This window comes from Ranitomeya variabilis, chromosome 5, assembly GCF_051348905.1.
Source record: "Ranitomeya variabilis isolate aRanVar5 chromosome 5, aRanVar5.hap1, whole genome shotgun sequence".
Taxonomy (NCBI): domain Eukaryota; kingdom Metazoa; phylum Chordata; class Amphibia; order Anura; family Dendrobatidae; genus Ranitomeya; species Ranitomeya variabilis.
In genome coordinates this window covers 255,930,198-255,949,116 of record NC_135236.1, presented here as the reverse complement: position 1 = coordinate 255,949,116, position 18,919 = coordinate 255,930,198, and the positions used below count along the sequence as shown (strand labels likewise).

Below are 18,919 nucleotides of genomic sequence, written 5' to 3'. Positions count from 1 at the left end.
AGAGCTCCGAGCCTACCCGTCAAACGGGTGCCGTCCTAACCGTAACATCAGGGAGGGACGGAGGATTAGCAGAACATCATCTAATCGAGTTGTGAGGGAACTTAAGAAACAGACACAACAGTTGTGGGGACTTTCCGTAACCACAGCAGGGAAGGACCGCAACACATAGCGCAAGAAGGAAGGCACAGATTTCCACCTGTAAAGAGAACTCTGGAGGTGCCATTGGACCGGCCGGACTTGCGCAGCCTGGTTATCCGGATTCCGGACTGAGGACCCAGAGATCTTCAGTAAAGAGGTAAAGAGACTGCAACCTGGTGTCCTCGTTATTTATTGCACCGCACCACCACCACTACCATCATCCATCATATCTATCACTGTACGCCCCTCGGCAGGGTCACGGACCGGGCCTAGCCACCGTGACAACCCCAGAGCAGAGACTCAGAGGCCCGGTATCGGGTATCCTTCGGCCCTGCGGCGGTGGGGGCGCTACAACTTGGCGTCACGAGCAGGATCTACTTAAGCCTGAAGAATCAGGTCATGTGTGCCTTGGAACTGCGATTTATTGTGTTTGGACTACTTTATTGCAAGAACTGTGCTGCGCCATTTACCGCCAAAATCCGCCGCCATTGCAGCACTGAGGAGAGCGCAGGAGAAGAAGAGGGGCGTGGAATAGGCGTAGACAACTAAAGAGCGCGAAGGACAATGACCGCCCAGTCTAAATATTGTTGCATTCTAAGGGCGGGCCCGTTGACAGGAGAGATCCGCCTCTTGATCTTCTATGGCGGGCGGAGACCGAAGAAACGAAACTATGACTCAGATGAGGTGGAACTGGAGACCAGGGAAGGCCTGCAGAAAAGAATGGCCCCGCATCGACCCCTGTCACCAGTGGATTACTCCGATATGCCCCCGCTGGAGGATTTGTATCCTTGGGAGCTGCCGATGGGGCATCCCGTGCCTGGACGGTCCCCGGTTCATACGCCTTCCACAGGAGAGGGGAGCGGCGCAGGAGGAGCTACCGCAAGTGAAGGTACCCAGTGCCGCGACCCCCGGGGAGGCCACCTCACCCCTGCACACGGCCCGGCCACTGCTGCGACCAGTGACGCCCCGGTGTCCCCGGCGTCTGGCACCAATGCACCGGGGGGGCATGACCTCGGGCCCTTCCCCTGGGGGGAATATCGGAACCACCTGATCGCAGAGTTCCAGCGAGAAGTGGAGCGGGAGGCGCGCAGAGTACTGCTGGAGGGCTCCCTGCCGAAGTGGGGTGTCGTGATCGTTTACCTGCCCCAGACGGGAAAGGGCTTCGTGCAGGAGATCGGGACAACCCTGAGAGTCCGCATCACCCGGGATGAAGTGGAGCCCTGCCTGTGCGGGGACGGGGCCAAGTCCTTCCTGAAGCCGGGGGATGTGGTCACGTACCGCCGGCACCTAAAAGGGAGTAGCTGGTGGGCCCGGGATATGCAGCGCTGCACCGCCGTTCTGGCGGTATCCCGCACTGAGGGGGAGGAGCTCGCCGCTGAAGCCGCCGCTGCCGCCGCCGCTGCCGCCAGCATCATTCATCGGCCCACACAGACCCTTATTGCAGCGCACGACCTGGTCTTGTAGAAGACCCGAACCCACGGGGTGCACCTGGCCGCGGGAGTGAACTTGGAGTCCGACCCGCCTGGGCCGCAGAGGGCCACCTGCCAGGTGAAGCCTCGGTGGGGGATACCGAAAAATGAGTAAGATACTGCATTATATGTAAATAGTTCCTTGCTGAACTGTTTGTCTACTGTTTGCTGCTAAACCCGTCCTTGGTTAACTTTTAAAGGGATCCCTTTGTTGACCCGGGATCCCTATTGTTTTGTTTATTTTCTATGTTCTCTCCTCCTTATCAAGAACTGCCGCAATCATGAACAGTGCATGATACAAACTTTCTGTAAATAGTTTGCACCTTCTTAAAGGCGCTCCCTACTGGTTTTACTTAAAGAGAGACTCTTTGCGAAGATACCACACCGGAGCCTTTGATGAGTATGGACTGGTAGCCTGAGAAGATATGCTACCTCATAAAGACCTGGTCCCCTCTTAAAGGGGATGTCCATCTGTGTACTTATGAGTAATACTGCCTTAGAACAGTAAAGTGATAACGATGCCTTGAAAGAAAATGATAATGTTTACATGTAAAAGTTATATGTATTGAACTAGTTAATTGTAAAAGAATGCTGATAATGTTTCCCGAAGGAAAGTGAAAGTTAGAAGAAAGATGCAGTGGGCCCGTAGGGGTAGACGTAGTGTCCTGCATAGTTGCTAGTAAGAAAATGTTGATAATGTTGATAGAAAATGAGGATAGAAGGTGAACCCTGAGTCCTCCTAGGAGCCATATGAAGATGGCCCAGTGTTCCTAAACTGAAAGTAATGTTATGTTCTATACTGTGTATAGTAGTTGAAAAGACAGAAGGCTCGGGCTGAAAGGAGCGGTCCTGTAAGAAAGGAGAGGCAGTAGGTCTGGTGCCGTTAGGACAGGCGGTCCTGCAGATTTAAAGAAGGAGAATGAAAAAGTTAAATTGCCTTATAATGTGATTATAAGAGGGTCTTTAGCGGATATTGAGTGTACGTCCTTAAAGGCAATGTTAAATTATTGTTCAAGAATTTGTACTAAGTAGAATACCCGGTTGGGTAAGAAAAGTTACTTATAGCATGTTGCTATGATATTTAACCATGTTTGTAACGTTCAAGTGTCCTCACCTCCCATAAAGGGAAGCTCTGTTCAAGTATACGTATTGTTATTTGCACTCAACAAATTGTATGTCTTTTTGCTAATCTGTATTGTTGTTTTCTTCCCAGTCCCGGAGTACTGGATTTAACCGGGGGGGAGTGCAGCGCCCCAGAGTCCTGGTCATTGCAGTACTGTGGCTCCGCCACTAAGGGGAGCTATGGTACGTCTGATGGCACTGAAGGAGTTCATCTGATCAGGTATCACGGACACCAATACATTTCACCGCCGGGCCTCCAGGGGGAGCTAAGGGTTCTATTTACTAGGCCACTCTCCACACACTGGTAAAACTGGGGGTCAGGCAGGAAGTTAGACAGAAAGCTGACTGGGTTGGAGCCAGGCAACACCTTGTGGCAGAGGGTGTTGCAGGAGAAGATTCGGTAGGGTCTCTGTCAGGGGTGGGATCCTGACAGAGGCTTGGCAAACAGAGAGAACGTAACGGGACCGTGCCTGCTCAGTATAGCGGCGGTGCCCAAGGAAGGACTAGAAGCGAGATAGATTGTGCTGAGTGAGAAACGAGATCAAAGCAACAAGGAGAATACCAGTAGGGGTCGTGCTGTAAGATCGAGGCAACATCCTACTGAGGCGCAAACAACCGGTGGCCGGAACGCCGAAGGAAGTATTTCTATATACAGCTTCAGGCAATACTTCGAACCTACGGCAGGACAGTCAGTCTCAGGCGGGCTGTCTCACCTAAATCACCTATGCAGTCTTGGGGGGCAACTTGTGGAGAGGGGCGACTCTAGGGTCCCGGAAGAGCTCCAAGCCTACCCGTCAAACGGGTGCCGTCCTAACCGTAACATCAGGGAGGGATGGAGGATTAGCAGAACATCATCTAATCGAGTTGTGAGGGAACTTAAGAAACAGACACAACAGTTGTGGGGACTTTCCGTAAGCACAGCAGGGAAGGACCGCAACACAGCGCAAGAAGGAAGGCACAGATTTCCACCTGTAAAGAGAACTCTGGAGGTGCCATTGGACCGGCCGGACTTGCGCAGCCTGGTTATCCGGATTCCGGACTGAGGACCCAGAGATCTTCAGTAAAGAGGTAAAGAGACTGCAACCTGGTGTCCTCGTTATTTATTGCACCGCACCACCACCACTACCATCATCCATCATATCTATCACTGTACGCCCCTCGGCAGGGTCACGGACCGGGCCTAGCCACCGTGACAACCCCAGAGCAGAGACTCAGAGGCCCGGTATCGGGTATCCTTCGGCCCTGCAGCGGTGGGGGCGCTACACTACAACCAGGACCGACGACCCATTTGTCGCCGCTGCAGCAAGGCAGGACACCGCAAGATTCTGCAATTTAAACGAGCAACCCCTGGGGCAGAGGGCCAACCCCCAGGAGTAAGATGACTAGGCTGACAAAGCTGGCGAGCCAAGTATGTCTGAGGACGACCGCTCCTCCCAGTTGTGATTGATGGTAACCTGATGAACGCTTTATTGGACACCGGCTCTCAGGTGATGACTATGCCATATATTCTTTACAAGCGGTACTGGGCTGACTGTGATATTACCCGTAGCCCAGATAATGATCTGACAATAGTTGTGTTGTGAATTTACTTTTTGGCTCCCTCTAGTGGCTACTAGTGATTTGACTCTGGGTTTGTCAGTCATTCCTTTTATGCTCACCTGGGTCGTTAGGTCAGGGGTGTTGCTATATAAGCTCCCTGGACCTTCAGTTCAATGCCTGGCAACGTTGATATCAGAGCTAATCTGTAGTGCTCTTGTCTACTGATCCTGGTTCCTGCTTGATTAAGCTAAGTCTGCTTTTTTGCTTTTTGCAATTCGTTATTGTTTGCATTTTTTGTCCAGCTTGTATATTATCTGTATCCTGACCTTGCTGGAAGCTCTAGGGCGGCTGGTGTTCTCCCCCCGGGCCGTTAGACGGTTCGGGGGTTCTTGAATCTCCAGCGTGGATTTTTGATAGGGTTTTTGTTGACCATATAAGTTATCTTACTATATTCTGCTATTAGTAAGTGGGCCTCTCTGTGCTAAACCTAGTTCATCTCTGTGTTTGTCATTTCCTCTTACCTCACCGTTATTATTTGTGGGGGGCTTGTATCCTACTTTTGGGGTCCTTTCTCTGGAGGCAAGAGAGGTCTTTGTTTTCCTCTTCTAGGGGTAGTTAGCTCTCCGGCTGGCGCGAGACATCTAGCGACCAACGTAGGCCTGTTCCCCGGCTACTTCTAGGGTTGGCGTTAGGAGTAGATATATGGTCAACCCAGTTACCACTGCCCTATGAGCTGGATTTTTGTACTTTGCAGACTTGCTGATATCTCTGAGACCCTCGCCATTGGGGTCATAACAAGTTGCCAGCAATGGTCAGCCTTTGCCACAAGTGGGGTACAAGGAGGTGACCATTAAGGTGGGGCGGGTATAGTTGAAAGCCCAAGGTCTGGTAATTGTAGATATTGATTGTCGAGAATGTAACCCAATGATGACCTTAGGTACTAATGTCATAGAAAACTGTCTTGGCGAGATTATTGTTTTGTTACAACAGGTAGCCGAAACTGCTGGTTCCAGTGAGCAGCGTGTCCTGCAAAAAGAGATCAAAGACATGATGCAGAGACAACAGGTAGAACTGTCTGGTGGAGAAGTCGACAGCGTTGGAGTGAGTGATCCAATCCCCATTACAATACCCCCCCAGGAGTGAAATGTTAATCTGGTGTCAAGCAGCAATAGGCCAGGCCCTGGTAGAACCCGTGTATTCTGATAGTAGGCCCACCATCCTGACAGCCAGAGGGGTAGTTGATGTCCGCAAGGGGAGGGTACCAATACGCATCCTAAATTGTGGGGAAAGAGAGGTCCATTTACCCAGGTATGCTACCTTTGCTAAACTGTTCACTGTCAGTAACAATGCAATACAAGCAACAGAACCCTTGGTCCCGTCTGACCAGGTGGAGGACAATGGCTATGCAGGACAGTTGGAGGATTGGTGTCAGAAGTTACATGTAGGCATTGACTCCACTCCTTTGCACCAAAAGCATGGGGCTTACCGGGTGGTCCAAGAATATGAGCGGGTATTCAACAAACACCCACTAGACTTTGGGCAGGTAAAAGGGGTCCAACACCATATCCTCACTGGAGATCATCCTCCCATTAAAGAGAGGTACCGGCTGTACCTCCAGCTCACTAGCAATGTGCCAAGGGTATGTTATGGGAGATGAAGGAGGCTGGGTTATCAGAGACAGTTGTAACCCTTGGCCCGCTCCGTTAGACCTCGTTAGAAAGAAGGATGGTACAATGAGAATGTGTGTTGCCTACAGGCAGATTAACCGCATTACACATAAGGATGCCTACCCGTCACCCAGAATAGAGGAATCATTGGCTGCGCTAAAATCCGCTAACATTCTCCACCTTAGATATCACCAGTGGGTGTTGGCAGGTTCCCGTGGCAGAGGCGGATAGAGAGAAGACCGCCTTCATGACACTAATGGGCCTCTGCGAGTTCAACTACATGCCATTCGGACTTTGTAATGCATCGGGGACGTACCAGAGGATGATGGAGTGTTGCCTCGGGCACAAGAACTTTGAAACCGTTCTGTTGTACCTGGATGATGTCATCATCTTCTCCAAAACCTACGAAGACCACTTGAAGCACCTGGCCAAGGTGTTTGAAGCCCTGTCCAACTTTGGCCTGAAAGTGAAGCCATCTAAGTGCCACCTGTTGAAGCCTAAGGTGCAGTACCTAGGTCATGTGATAAGCGCTGAAGGTGTGGCACTAGACCCTGACAAAGTCACCGTTATCAGGGACTGGCCAAAACCCAGCAACATCCATGAAGTACGGCAGTTCCTCGGGTTGGTAGGCTACTACTGGAGATTCATTAAGGGCTTTACCAAGATAGCCGCACCCCTGCAAGACCTACTAGTGGGCCAATCCAAGAAGGCCAAGAATAAGAATCTTCCATTCCAGTGGAATGACAGTTTGGAAGAATCCTTCATCAGGTTGAAGTTGGCTCTCACGGGAGTTGAAGTCCTGGCCTTCCCTGACTATGACCAACCATTTCTACTTTACACTGATGCTAGCAACATGGGATTGGGAGCAGTGCTGTCCCAGGTGCAGAAAAGCAGAGAGAGAGTGATTGCCTATGCCAGCAGAAAGCTTCGTCCCACTGAAAGGAACCCCGACAACTATAGTTCCTTTAAGTTGGAGTTTCTCACCATAGTCTGGGCTGTGACCGAGCGATTTAAACACTATCTGGCCTCAGCAAAATTCACCGTCTTCACGGATAATAATCCGCTGACTCAACTTGAAACAGCATTGCTGGGTGCATTGGAACAGCAATGGATTGCCCAGTTATCCAACTACGAGTTTACCATCAAGTACCGTGCAGAGCATAAGAACGCTAATGCTGATGCGCTATCGAGGATGCCCAATTTACCAGAAGAGGAAGAAGCACTAGAAGAGATCGAGTTACCAGCCTTTCACCGCTGCGAGGTGGCCCAGTGCTCCCATTGTGTGAGGAACAAGGACGAGGGTAGGCAAGAAGCCACGCTGAACCCGTTGCCCCATCATGGATGGGCAGAGATGCTGGATAGCGATCCAGCAGTCCACCTGGTAAAGGAATTGCTGACACAAGCTGATTCACACCCTGGTCCAGATGCTCCACATGAAACGCAACAGTTGTGGAAGGAGATGGCCAAGCTGTTTATCTATGAGGGTAAGTTGTGTCAGAGGAACATCAACTCATGTACTCATGAACTGGTCTGGCAAGTGGTAGCCCCGAAGTGGGATGCGCCAATGGTCTTGGAAGCATACCACGATGGACCACGACACTTCGGATGGAAGAAGTTGGAGGTCCTACTACGTGAAAGATTCTACTGGATTGCCATGAGGAAATCCATAGAGAAGTGGTGCCGAGAATGTAGCCCATGCAACCTGCGCAGGAAAGACCACAACAGCCAGCTAGCCTCACTACAGCCCATAGTCACCAAGCAACCGCTTGAACTGGTAGCTTTGGATCACGTCAAGTTAACCCCGAGTAGGACTGGCTACACCTACACTCTGACCATAGTGGACCATTATTCATGGTTCCTAGTAGTCGTGCCTGTTAAAGACCAAACAGCAAAGACGGCAGCCAAGGCATGTCAACAACACTTTTGTCGACCACACAGTTACCCTGAATAGGTGAACACCGAGCAAGGCCCAGCCTTTGAGGCAGAAGTGTTCCAGGAGTTCTGTAACCTGTATGGATGCAAGAAGATCAGGACAACGCCGTACCATTGGCAGACAAATGGCATGTGTGAGAAAATGAACCAGGTGGTAATTGGCCTGTTGAAGACCTTGCCCGTGGAAGAGTGAAATCTGTGGCCAGAGAAGTTGCCGGATCTGGCAGTTCTATACAACCATATCCCGGTGAACTCCACCAACTGCACTCCAGCTTACCTGATGAGAGCGAGACCTAGAAAGGTACCCATTTATTTTGACATGGGAGTCCTAACACCTGAGATGACATCACCAGATGCAGACTGGGATACAGAGCGGCAGTGGCAATACCACAAAGTGCAAGAATGTGTAGAGAAAAGTTTGTCCCAGGCAAGACAGAGACAGGAAAAGAGCTACATCCAACAAGCTCCAGCTACTCCTTTAGTACCTGGAGAACAAGTTCTCAAAAGAAAGAGGATGCACAAACTGGATGATCAGTGGGAGGCTGAACCATATACCACCATGCCTTCAAACTTTGATAACACTCAGGTGTGCCTCATCAGTAAATATGGATCAGAAACCTCAGCAGCAGTGTCAAGAGATAATCTGAAGATAGACCGATTGAGAAACAAGGAGGAAGAACAAGATGCCCCTCAACCCATGGAAGAGGTGGAAGAGAAGATCCATACTGTCCTTGGAGACTTTCCCCAGTCTTGGACGCAGGTGAATCAAATCATCGTAGTACCTGTCCTGATCTTTCCCCAACCCACTGCACCTGAAGCAACAGAGACTCTAGACTCGGCTCAAGCAGCAGATGCCACACCAGCAACGGAGCAAGAGAATCTACCCCCTGCTAGCGGTGAATCTGTCAGACTCATGGTGAGTCTAAGGAGTCGCAGACGTTTGCCCAGTTTACCAGTACAATGCAGACCTACAAGTAGCACAGACACTATTGGGTCCACAACAGCGGCAGCAGACATGTCAGACCAGGCTAGGTCATCAGAAGTACCAGTACTGCGTAAATCCACCCGTAGTACCAGAGGTCAGATCCAAGCTCGGTATAGAGACTACAGTATAAATATATTAATAATAATATAAATAAGTTGAAATGTATAAGTTTGCAACCGTAAAGCATGAGTACCTACAGAGACTACTGTAAGAACTTTTAAACATGCATAATAACCTGTTAAAGGACAATTGGGCCACAGGACTATGTGTGGTCAGGACCTTTTCTTGTACAGTTACCCCGATTTGGCCTAGAAAATAAACCGCCGGCGTGGCCGAAGACCAGGCCCGCCAACAGAGTGCCCTGTAGCCACGCCCAGGGGCAATACATAAGGAGGGTTGGGGTGGTTCCCACCGAGGCAACTCAAAAGACTGGAGGGTAACACAAATGGACCAGTAGAAACAAAAACCTCAGTGACATGTTGCAAACATCACAATAGGGCTCAAAATAGCCCACTCAAAAGAAAAGAACAAGGAAAAACTTACTCCAAAAATGCATGTATCAAAAGGAGAAATAGGAGCAATCAGGTATAATAAGTTAAAAAAAGTCATTTATTAGTATTTTCAAAATACACAAAAAGTACATCATAAGTAGCACCATCCAGTATATAAGAAAAACGTATGCAGGAAGGAGACACAAAAATCAGGAACCAAACAATTGCACCTGCCCAATTTGTGCAAATAATTACATTGTATAAAGTGCAAATGCAGTAGTATATCACATTGAAATGGCAAGCCCGTTCACCCTGCGGTAAATATCATGTGACTCCGTCAAAATACGGACCAGGGGAGAAAAAATGTTTACCAAAGGCAGGGATTGAAGGGTCCTGAACCGGGTGTGGATACCCCCAAGGCGCGTTTTGTGTGTCTGATACACCGCTTTCTCAAGGGGAATAATGGCATACAACAACCAGGACCTTTTATTATCCTGTGACAAGGCATGTGGTACAAAGCTGGCCAATAGCAGCGGAGAAGTCGGCGGATGCGCACCGTCCGTCCCAGGTCCCGGCAAATGCCACGGAGCGTCAACATTGCTGTGCATGTGCGGGGAGAATGAAGTCACACCGTCATTCAGGGCTCTAACCAGAATCTTGTGAAGATCGAGAGAGAAAGAAGTCAGAGGGCTGCAGGACAATCTGGAATATGTGTCAGGATCCCTCAATTGGCAGAAAGCCTCACGTTCATATTTATCCTGTGGCCAGATAACACAGTATAGATATACGTGTTCCTATTTCCTACATCATACTCTTGTCGTCTCCCCTCACCTTTATTTTGGGGAGTGCTTCGTTTTTAATCTTATATTTACATATTTTTTCTATTATTTTCTTCCAATATTTGTCTATTATTGCAGCAGGACATCAAATGTGATCCTTTTTTTACCTGTTATTGATGTTTGAGTGGCAAGACTATCGGCATGTTGGAAAGTGCATATCGTGGGCAGAACATAATAACATCAAAACATCGTTGGAATTGAAGAAGCATGCATTTTTTGGACTGATATATTTTGTTGTTGACATGCTCTTAATCATATATGATGTAATTATATCTAAAATTGTATTATCTGCCCAGATTTGTTTATATTTTGGTGACCAGTTTAGACATTTTATTCCAATGGTCATCTGTGTTATGGAAAGAAAGAGATATATTACGTCTGTATAAATATATTCCACTAGATGGTGGCTCGATTCTAACGCATTGGGTATTCTAGAATATGTATGCGTAGTGTATAGCACAGCCCACGTAGTATATTGCACAGCCACGCAGTACATTGCGCAGCCCACGCAGTACATTGCGCAGCCCACGCAGTACATTGCGCAGCCAACGCAGTACATTGCACAGCCAACGTAGTACATTGCGCAGCCAACGCAGTACATTGCGCAGCCCACGCAGTACATTGGGCAGCCCACGTAGTACACTGTGCAGCCCACGTAGTACATTGCGGCACCCACGTAGTATATTGCGCAGCCCACGTTGTATATTGCGCAGCCCACGTAGTACATTGCGCAGCCCACGTTGTACATTGCACAGCCCACGTTGTACATTGCGCAGCCCACGTAGTATATTGCGCAGCCCACGTAGTATATTGCGCAGCCCACGTAGTATATTGCCCAGCCACATTGTATATTGCGCAGCCCACGTTGTATATTGCGCAGCTCACGTAGTATATTGCGCAGCCCACGTAGTATATTGCGCAGCCAATGCAGTATATTGCGCAGCCAATGCAGTATATTGCGCAGCCAATGCAGTATATTGCGCAGCCCACGCTGTATATTGCGCAGCCCACGTTGTACATTGTGCAGCCCACGTTGTACATTGCGCAGCCCACGTTGTATATTGCGCAGCCCACATTGTATATTGCGCAGCCCACGTAGTATATTGCGCAGCCCACGTTGTATATTGCGCAGCCCACGTTGTATATTGCGCAGCCCACGTTGTATATTGCGCAGCCCACGTATATAGCAATGTGGGCATGATATCCCTGTTAAAAAAAAAGAATTAAAATAAAAAATAGTTATATACTCACCTTCCGTTGGCGCCTGGATCCAGGAAGCGGTTACCGACGCTTGGGATCCACCGAAGCTCCGCCGAGCCGCTCGCGCCAGCCGCCATCTTCGATCACCATCGGCGATGCATTGCGAAATTACCCAGAAGACATAGCGGTCTCGCGAGACCGCTAAGTCATCTGGGTAATTTTGCAATGCATCCTGGGAACGGAAGATGGCGGCCGGCGCGAGCGGCTCGGCGGACTACGGAGTGTGAGTATAGCAGGTTTTTTGTTTTTTTATTATTTTTAACATTACATTTTTTTACTATTGATGCCGCATAGGCTGCATCAATAGTAAAAAATTTGGGACACACAGGGTTAATAGCAGCGGTTACGGAGTGCGTTACCCGCGGCATAACGCGGACCGTTACCACCGGCATTAACCCTGTGTGAGCAGTGACCAGAGGGGAGTATGCGGGCGCCGGGCACTGAGTGCGGGGAGTAAGGAGCGGCCATTTTCTTCCGGACTGTGCCTGTCGCTGATTGGTCGTGGCAATGGTCATGGGCGTTTTGCCATGACCAATCAGCGACTTGGATTCCATGACAGACAGAGGCCGCGACCAATGAATATCCGTGACAGAAAGACAGACAGACAGAAGGACAGACAGAAAGACAGAAGTGACCCTTAGACAATTATATAGTAGATTGGTGATACAGTGGCTGTGCGCATGCGCGCCGCTGCCCTGGATTCCTGGTGTGCAGCGGCGCATCTTTTACTTTGCTCGCACACGCGGAGACTTCATTCTCCCCACACATGCGCAGCAATGTTGACGCTCCGTGGCATTTGCCGGGACCTGGGACGGACGGTGCGCATCCGCCGACTTCTCCGCTGCTATTGGCCAGCTTTGTACCACATGCCTTGTCACAGGATCATAAAAGGTCCTGGTTGTTGTATGCTATTATTCCCCTTGAGAAAGCGGTGTATTAGACACGCAAAACGTGCGTCGGGGTATTTGGGGTATCCACACCCGGTTCAGGACCCTTCAATCCCTGCCTTTGGTAAGCATTTTTCCTCCCTTGGTCCGTATTTTGACGGAGTCACTTGATATTTACCGCAGGATGAACGGACTTGCCATTTCAATGTGATATACTACTGCATTTGCACTTTATACAATGTAATTATTTGCACAAATTGGGCAGGTGCAATTGTTTGGTTCCTGATTTTTGTGTCTTCTTCCTGCATACGTTTTTCTTATATACTGAATGATGCTACTTATGATGTACTTTTTGTGTATTTTGAAAATACTAATAAATGACTTTTTTTAACTTATTATACCTGATTGCTCCTATTTCTCCTTTTGATACAAATGGACCAGTGTTGCCCCCAGGAACTTCGCTGGCCAATTCTTACTGTCTTGTTTTGGTTTTTGTAATTTTTATATTTTTGAAACCCTGTAAACTTTTACAATAGATCACCTGTTGAAATGTTCTCTTTTCTTTTTGTTTCCTCAGTCTGGGCGTACTGAATTGTACTAGGGGGGAATGTGGCACCTCAGGAGTCTGATTGCCACAATGGCATTGCTTTCCTCACAGGGGGGTAGATGTCATGCCTGGAGGTAAGGAGGGATTCCCTTAGCAGGTAATACAAACATACACCTTTCTGACTCCAGACCAGAAGGGGGAGCTCTAAACCCAGTTTCAGGGGAACTTCCCTATAAGTTCTGGTCTGGAGGCGGGGTTACAGTGAGTAGTGTGAGACTGTGAAGGGAGAGGAAGCTCGTGAGGAGAGAGACTGGGAGTGGCGCTGTGACTGAGCTCTTCCTAGGATTAAGCGCAAAAGAAACCAGACACCAGAGTCCGTGGTTGCACGGGTACTAAAGGCCCAGCAGCTAGAACTGGAGGGCAGGGGACTGCAGGTCTCCTGGCCCATCTGACACCTGGAGGCACCACAGCATGTCAGGAGCCTGGGGCTGCCAGTGAGAAGACAGTGCCCATGAAAGGCTCATGCTGTCAACCATATGGGTTACAAGTAGCTGACACTGAGAGGAACTTGTGTAAGGCTATGTGCACACGTTCAGGATTTTTTGCATTTTTTTCGCCTTTTTTTTCGGCTGTTTTCCGTGGAATAAACGCTAAAAAAAATACTTAAGCATCCCATCATTTTTAATGCATTCCGCAATTTTTGTGCACATGCTGCTTTTTTTTCGGAAAAAAAACCGCATCGCGGTAAAAAACGCAGCATGTTCATTAATTTTGCGGATTTTTCGCGTTTTTGCAGCTATTTATTGCATTGGGAACCTCCGCAAAAAAAACTTGAAAGAAAACACTCAAAAAAAGCTATAAAAACGCAATAAAAATGCAAAAAACGCATGCGGATTCCCTGCAGAAAAAGTCTGGTTTTGTTCAGGACAATTCTGCACACTTTCCTGAACGTGTGCACATAGCCTAAGGCTTCAGGCAGCATGGGACAGAGAATACAGCGTAAAGGGAAGGCTTCTGAACCCAACTGGCTAGGTGGATCCCAAGTTACTTCCAGGCTGCCCGGACCCCATCATCACCTATAACCTGTGCCTCAGACTGCACCTGCAATTCACCAGTAAAAGGTAAAGGAGACTGCTATCCCCATGTCCTCCAATCATTTCCTGCACCCTCAGTCCTGCAACCCACCGTCAATCATCCCTTACTAATTGTACCGGTAGCCCTGGGGACTAAGCTCTACCTGTGGGGAGCTATACCAACCTTGCTGCAATACCATCAACCCCAGTGGTCCCCTTTAAGCAGCGTCGGCCATCCCTGTCCGAGTACCACAGGTGGCGTCATGAACATTCCCCCATAGACTTTATTTTCCATTTCCCTTTGTCATTTTTGTTCGACGCCCAGGGCCATGGATTGGGTAACTGCTTCCGTGACCACCCCTTTAAGTACGGCTGGACCCAGCCCGAGTACCCCACGGCTCTAGCGGGCGCAACTACTAAACAGCCTCTTGATAATTAGTTCAAACACTGCAATTTTGCAAATCATCATATACAAATTGCACATTTTTTTAAAGGAACCTGTCCATTCTGAAATTAGGCTCACAAGTGCTAAAACATAAGCATAAAAATGTACTTGGGTGGCACATCTTGACTGCCAGCCATCCAGAAATTCCATTAAATTTATCACTTTTTTGCAGTCCGTAAAACAATTTTGATTTTTTTTATGCTGAAGGAACTTATACAGATTATTTTGACTGTAATTATCATCATATTACAGTTTATAGTAAATGCAGCTGATGTCTCCATATCAAAATTTTGGGCTGTAGACATGGATCACTTATAATCACAATGACTTATTATGGCTTCCCAATGTGTCGGTAAAAGATATGGTCTGCCCATTAGTTTTTTGATAAGTTGTCAGGAAATATACCCCCATGTAAAGCACCATGGAATAAATGGCGCTATAATAATAAATAATAATAGTAACCCTGTGGCAAATATTGTGCTATCACATTTTAGGAAATGAAAGAGAATGCAAATATAATAAGCAAATGTTGTTTTCCGCAGATATTACTGGTGACAGCTCAGAAGTTCCCCTGAAAAATTCTACAATAAAAAACACGAGTTTTACAGTATCATTACCACATAATTGAAAAAGATCAAAAAATCCTTGTACTATAGGAACAGAAACTTATAAACTGCAAAAATGTTGAAGTGTGAGTTGCAATAAGAGAAATATTAGTAAACTGTAAAGAAGAACTAGAAGAATCGCACTCCGTTCTAGAGAAAAGCTGAAGTATGAGCTGAACGATAAGTAGCCCCCACAGCTATTTACAGTGAGGGGATAACACGACTCCGAACACAGATAGCATTACCAGATTACCATTTTACAACCATCTGGTCTCCATGCCTCAGTGTTATTAGAATTACATCATCCTTATAGGACACTACACTTATCATTTATAGTAATCTATTCTCTAGACACTGCACAGTTACTGATAAAAACAATTTACTAAAAATGTGAAGCCGGCCCTATCATGTATGCCATTCTATGGTATCCAGCAGCCACAGATTTATATCCAGCCTTGCAGTATATTTCCAGTGACCCAGGCTCATCGGCTCACAGTGTGAGTGACGTACAGATGCCACTCACCTTGAACACTTGTGTGGGTTATTCTTGGATCCCTCCATGTGTCAGGAAGACTTAGACAAGGCAAAGAGAAGAGACCCAGGAGCACAGGTACATACAGCTTCATGGTGGAGCTCTAAATGATTAAATGAGGAAGGAGGACATTCATAAACCAGATGGATGTACATTTAGATGCAGCTGCCCCCTCTAGTGTTCAGAGTACACTGAAGATTGTTTAATCCCATGAAGAGGATCTGCAGGGACGGTCTTAAGCTTAATGGTACCCTGTGCAAAATTGCCTTCAATGCCCCCCCACTCCATTGCTTTTTCTACTCAGTTTGCCCAGGACACCTACATGTCTTTTATACACTAAGAAAATGTATTGAAGTTTTATTCACACATACGCCCCTTTTCAGCAAGACTGGCATTTAGTACATTTTGTATGTCAGTTTTAAGGGGGCTATACACTACTTAGACAACCCCTTCTCATGTGCTATATTCCCCCTTGACTGCATCTGCTTTTTTGTGGCTCACATGATGCTTTTATGCCACGTGAGGGTGGCACCCCAGGAGTTCGGGTACCACAGTCTGCCTATGGGGGGGTCTGCCTTATGCTACAGTCTGCCATTGGGGGGCTGCCTTATTACAAAGTCTGCCTATGGGGGCTGCCTTATTACAGAGTCTGCCTATGGGGGCTGCCATATTACAGAGTCTGCCTGTGGGGGCTGCCTTATTACAGAGTCTGCCTATGGGGGCTGCCTTATACTACAGAGTCTGCCTATGGGGATCTGCCTTATACTACAAAGTCTGCCTATGAGGGGCTGCATTCTACTACAGAGTCTGCCTATGGGGGCTTCCTTATACTACAGTCTGCCTATGGGGATCTGCCTTATACTACAGAGTCTGCCTATGAGGGGCTACCTTATACTACAGAGTCTGCCTATGGGGCTGCCTTATTAGAGTCTGCCTATGGGGGCTGCCTTATACTACAGAGTCTGCCTATGGGGGCTGCCTTATACTGCAGAGTCTGCCTATGGGATCTGCCTTATACTACATAGTCTGCCTATGGGGGGGGCTTCCTGATACTACAGTCTGCCTATGGGGGCTGCCTTATACTACAGAGTCTGCCTATGGGGGCTTCCTTATACTACAGAGTCTGCCTATGGGGATCTGCCTTATACTACAGAGCCTGCCTATGAGGGGCTGCCTTATACTAAGGGGTCAGCATACTGTGTGGGTGGTACTATACAGTGAGGGGGCATTATACTGTGCTTAAGAGAGCATCATACTGTGTATAGGGGAGCTGTACAGAGGGGAGACTCAACTCTAACTAAGGGGAACTTATTGTTATAGGGAAACTCAGCTTACTGTGACTATCAAAGGGGCGCACAGAGGGCATTATAACTTTCTAGGGGGCAAAGTATGGGCACTGTTTTCTAGGGCACTTGCACCCGGCATTACTATATTCTAGAGGGTTGCTTTAGAATTTAGAGGGCATAGAGAACCACCCCTCAGGTCCAGTAATAGCGACAAATATGGCAGCAGCGGCTCAGCATTGGGATATCAGCAGGATGAGGAGTTTGTGCAGGTTGGGAATAGATGGTGATGGGGCTGGAATATGAGAAGAGAAATATGTTTTTGTTGTATTCTCTGCAGCCGATTCGTGGCTGGAAAAATTTTCATGTCGGTCTGAGCCAGATGGAAAAGACGGGAAAAATAAACGATTCCATCAGAAAGAACATCAGCAGTATGTCATTATCTTTAACAGTGCTGGGATCACTTATATGTTCTGTAGGACTGGTATCTTCCACTGACCATATGGCAGCAGTATCCATGTTAGTCTTTGTATAGAGATTATTTTCAGCAACAGCGCGGTCATCTGCTGAGGTCCTGCTCCACTATTAGGGTGTGCCACTGAGTTGTAATCAAGGTTGCCTGGTTAGGGGCCCACTCAGAGAACTAGCAGTGCTGTCATCTGGTCAAGGCTGCCGTCCTCCTGGTCCCAGTTAAGTCGATGGCTTACTCCTCTGGGCCTTGGAGTCGGCGGGATCGGTAAGGGGCCTACCAGGGTGTAGTCTAGCGCAGGGGTTGCAGTGGGACTTAAGGCCGGCATACTCTCGGTGTATGGTGACATTTCACCGAGGGACCCAAAACCCTGGTCGGGAGTGTATAGTGGTGGGGGTGATACGGGCCTAGCCGCTGGGTCTTCTGCCACCGGGGTCAGGGCTGCACTCCTTACCTTCTCATCCAGGGTGCCGGATCTTCTTCCCTGCCCGAGGCCGGACAAGGTTGCTGGCGGTCGCCTGGTAAGATTCCCCAGGAAGGCCTCTTTCCATCCGGTCACTGCCTCCAGCTGCATCCTTACGAGCTGCCGGGTAAGTGCCTCCACTTCCATGCTGAGGAGGTCCGGGTCCAACACTGGTGACCACGAAGGAGCATCCGAGGATCGTCTGGGAGAGTCCTCCTGCTCTACCCTACGCATCGGTGCCGGTCCTCCACTCCCCGCCATGTTGCTTTCCAGTTCTTCCTCGTCAGTCTGATTTCCTGCAGTTTCACTGCACCACGCTCTTCTTCGTGGGCAGTTCCTCTCTTCTTCCCGCCATCCCAGACCAGGAGGCAGACCTCTCTCGTTGAGACATACTTCTCTCACATAGTAGTATTGGTGAGGGGTGGCCATGGGTTTCGCGCCGTTCCTCCAAGCTCCATCCACGACAACATGCCCTTCTCCTCCTACGCGCCATATGGTGCTGTAATGGCCGCAGTTTAACAGTACAATGATCTCTCAGTTAAGCAGTCTCTTAGGCACACAAGACCAGTTTGCTGGGTCGGTCCATCCTGTTCATGACGCCAAGTTAGAGCACCTGCTAGGACCCTTGGGTACTTGGGCCGGATCCGGTGGTCATTAAAGGGGTAGTCACGGTGGTAGTGACCCAGTCCGTGACCCTGGGCATCCAAGTTAAAAGAAAAGGTCTTTAAAGGGGTTGTTATGAATAAAGTATGTTCGTGACGCCACCTGTGGTATTCGGTCAGGGATGACCAATGCTGCTTAAAGGAATCCACTGGGGATGATGTTATTGCAGCAGGGATGTGTGGCTTCCGACAGGTGAAGCTTAGTCTCCAGGGCTCCCGGTGTAGTTGGCAAAGATGACAAATGGTCTTCACTTTCTCTCTGTCCAATATCCGTGTGGCAGGCAACTCGAGCCTTTTTACAGGTGTCCCTATTTGCGGCGACTCCGGGGCTCTATATGCTGCTGTGCCTTCGGATGTAATGGTGGACAGGCGACTTGGAATCTCCTGCCCACCAGTTTCTGCTGTGGGGCATACAGTTACCCCTACAACCTCAGAATTTCAGCCTCCTGTATTCTGTGCTGATTCTGGAGTGAGCCCTCTCGCAGCTCCACTCCTAGTATCTTTCCTCTCC

At 48.6% G+C, this 18,919-nt stretch overlaps 1 protein-coding gene across 1 annotated transcript in view; it reads right to left on the bottom strand.

The window, feature by feature from the left end:
- Nucleotides 1–15,724, bottom strand: part of SEMA7A (semaphorin 7A (JohnMiltonHagen blood group)) — a 56,852-nt gene extending 41,128 nt beyond the window's left edge. The window contains exon 1 of the mRNA XM_077264105.1: nucleotides 15,523–15,724. Coding sequence (XP_077120220.1) covers nucleotides 15,523–15,625 — 103 coding nt within the window. The 5' untranslated portion in view covers nucleotides 15,626–15,724. The remainder of the gene's footprint in view (nucleotides 1–15,522) is intronic.
- Between the last annotated feature and the right edge of the window lie 3,195 nt (nucleotides 15,725–18,919).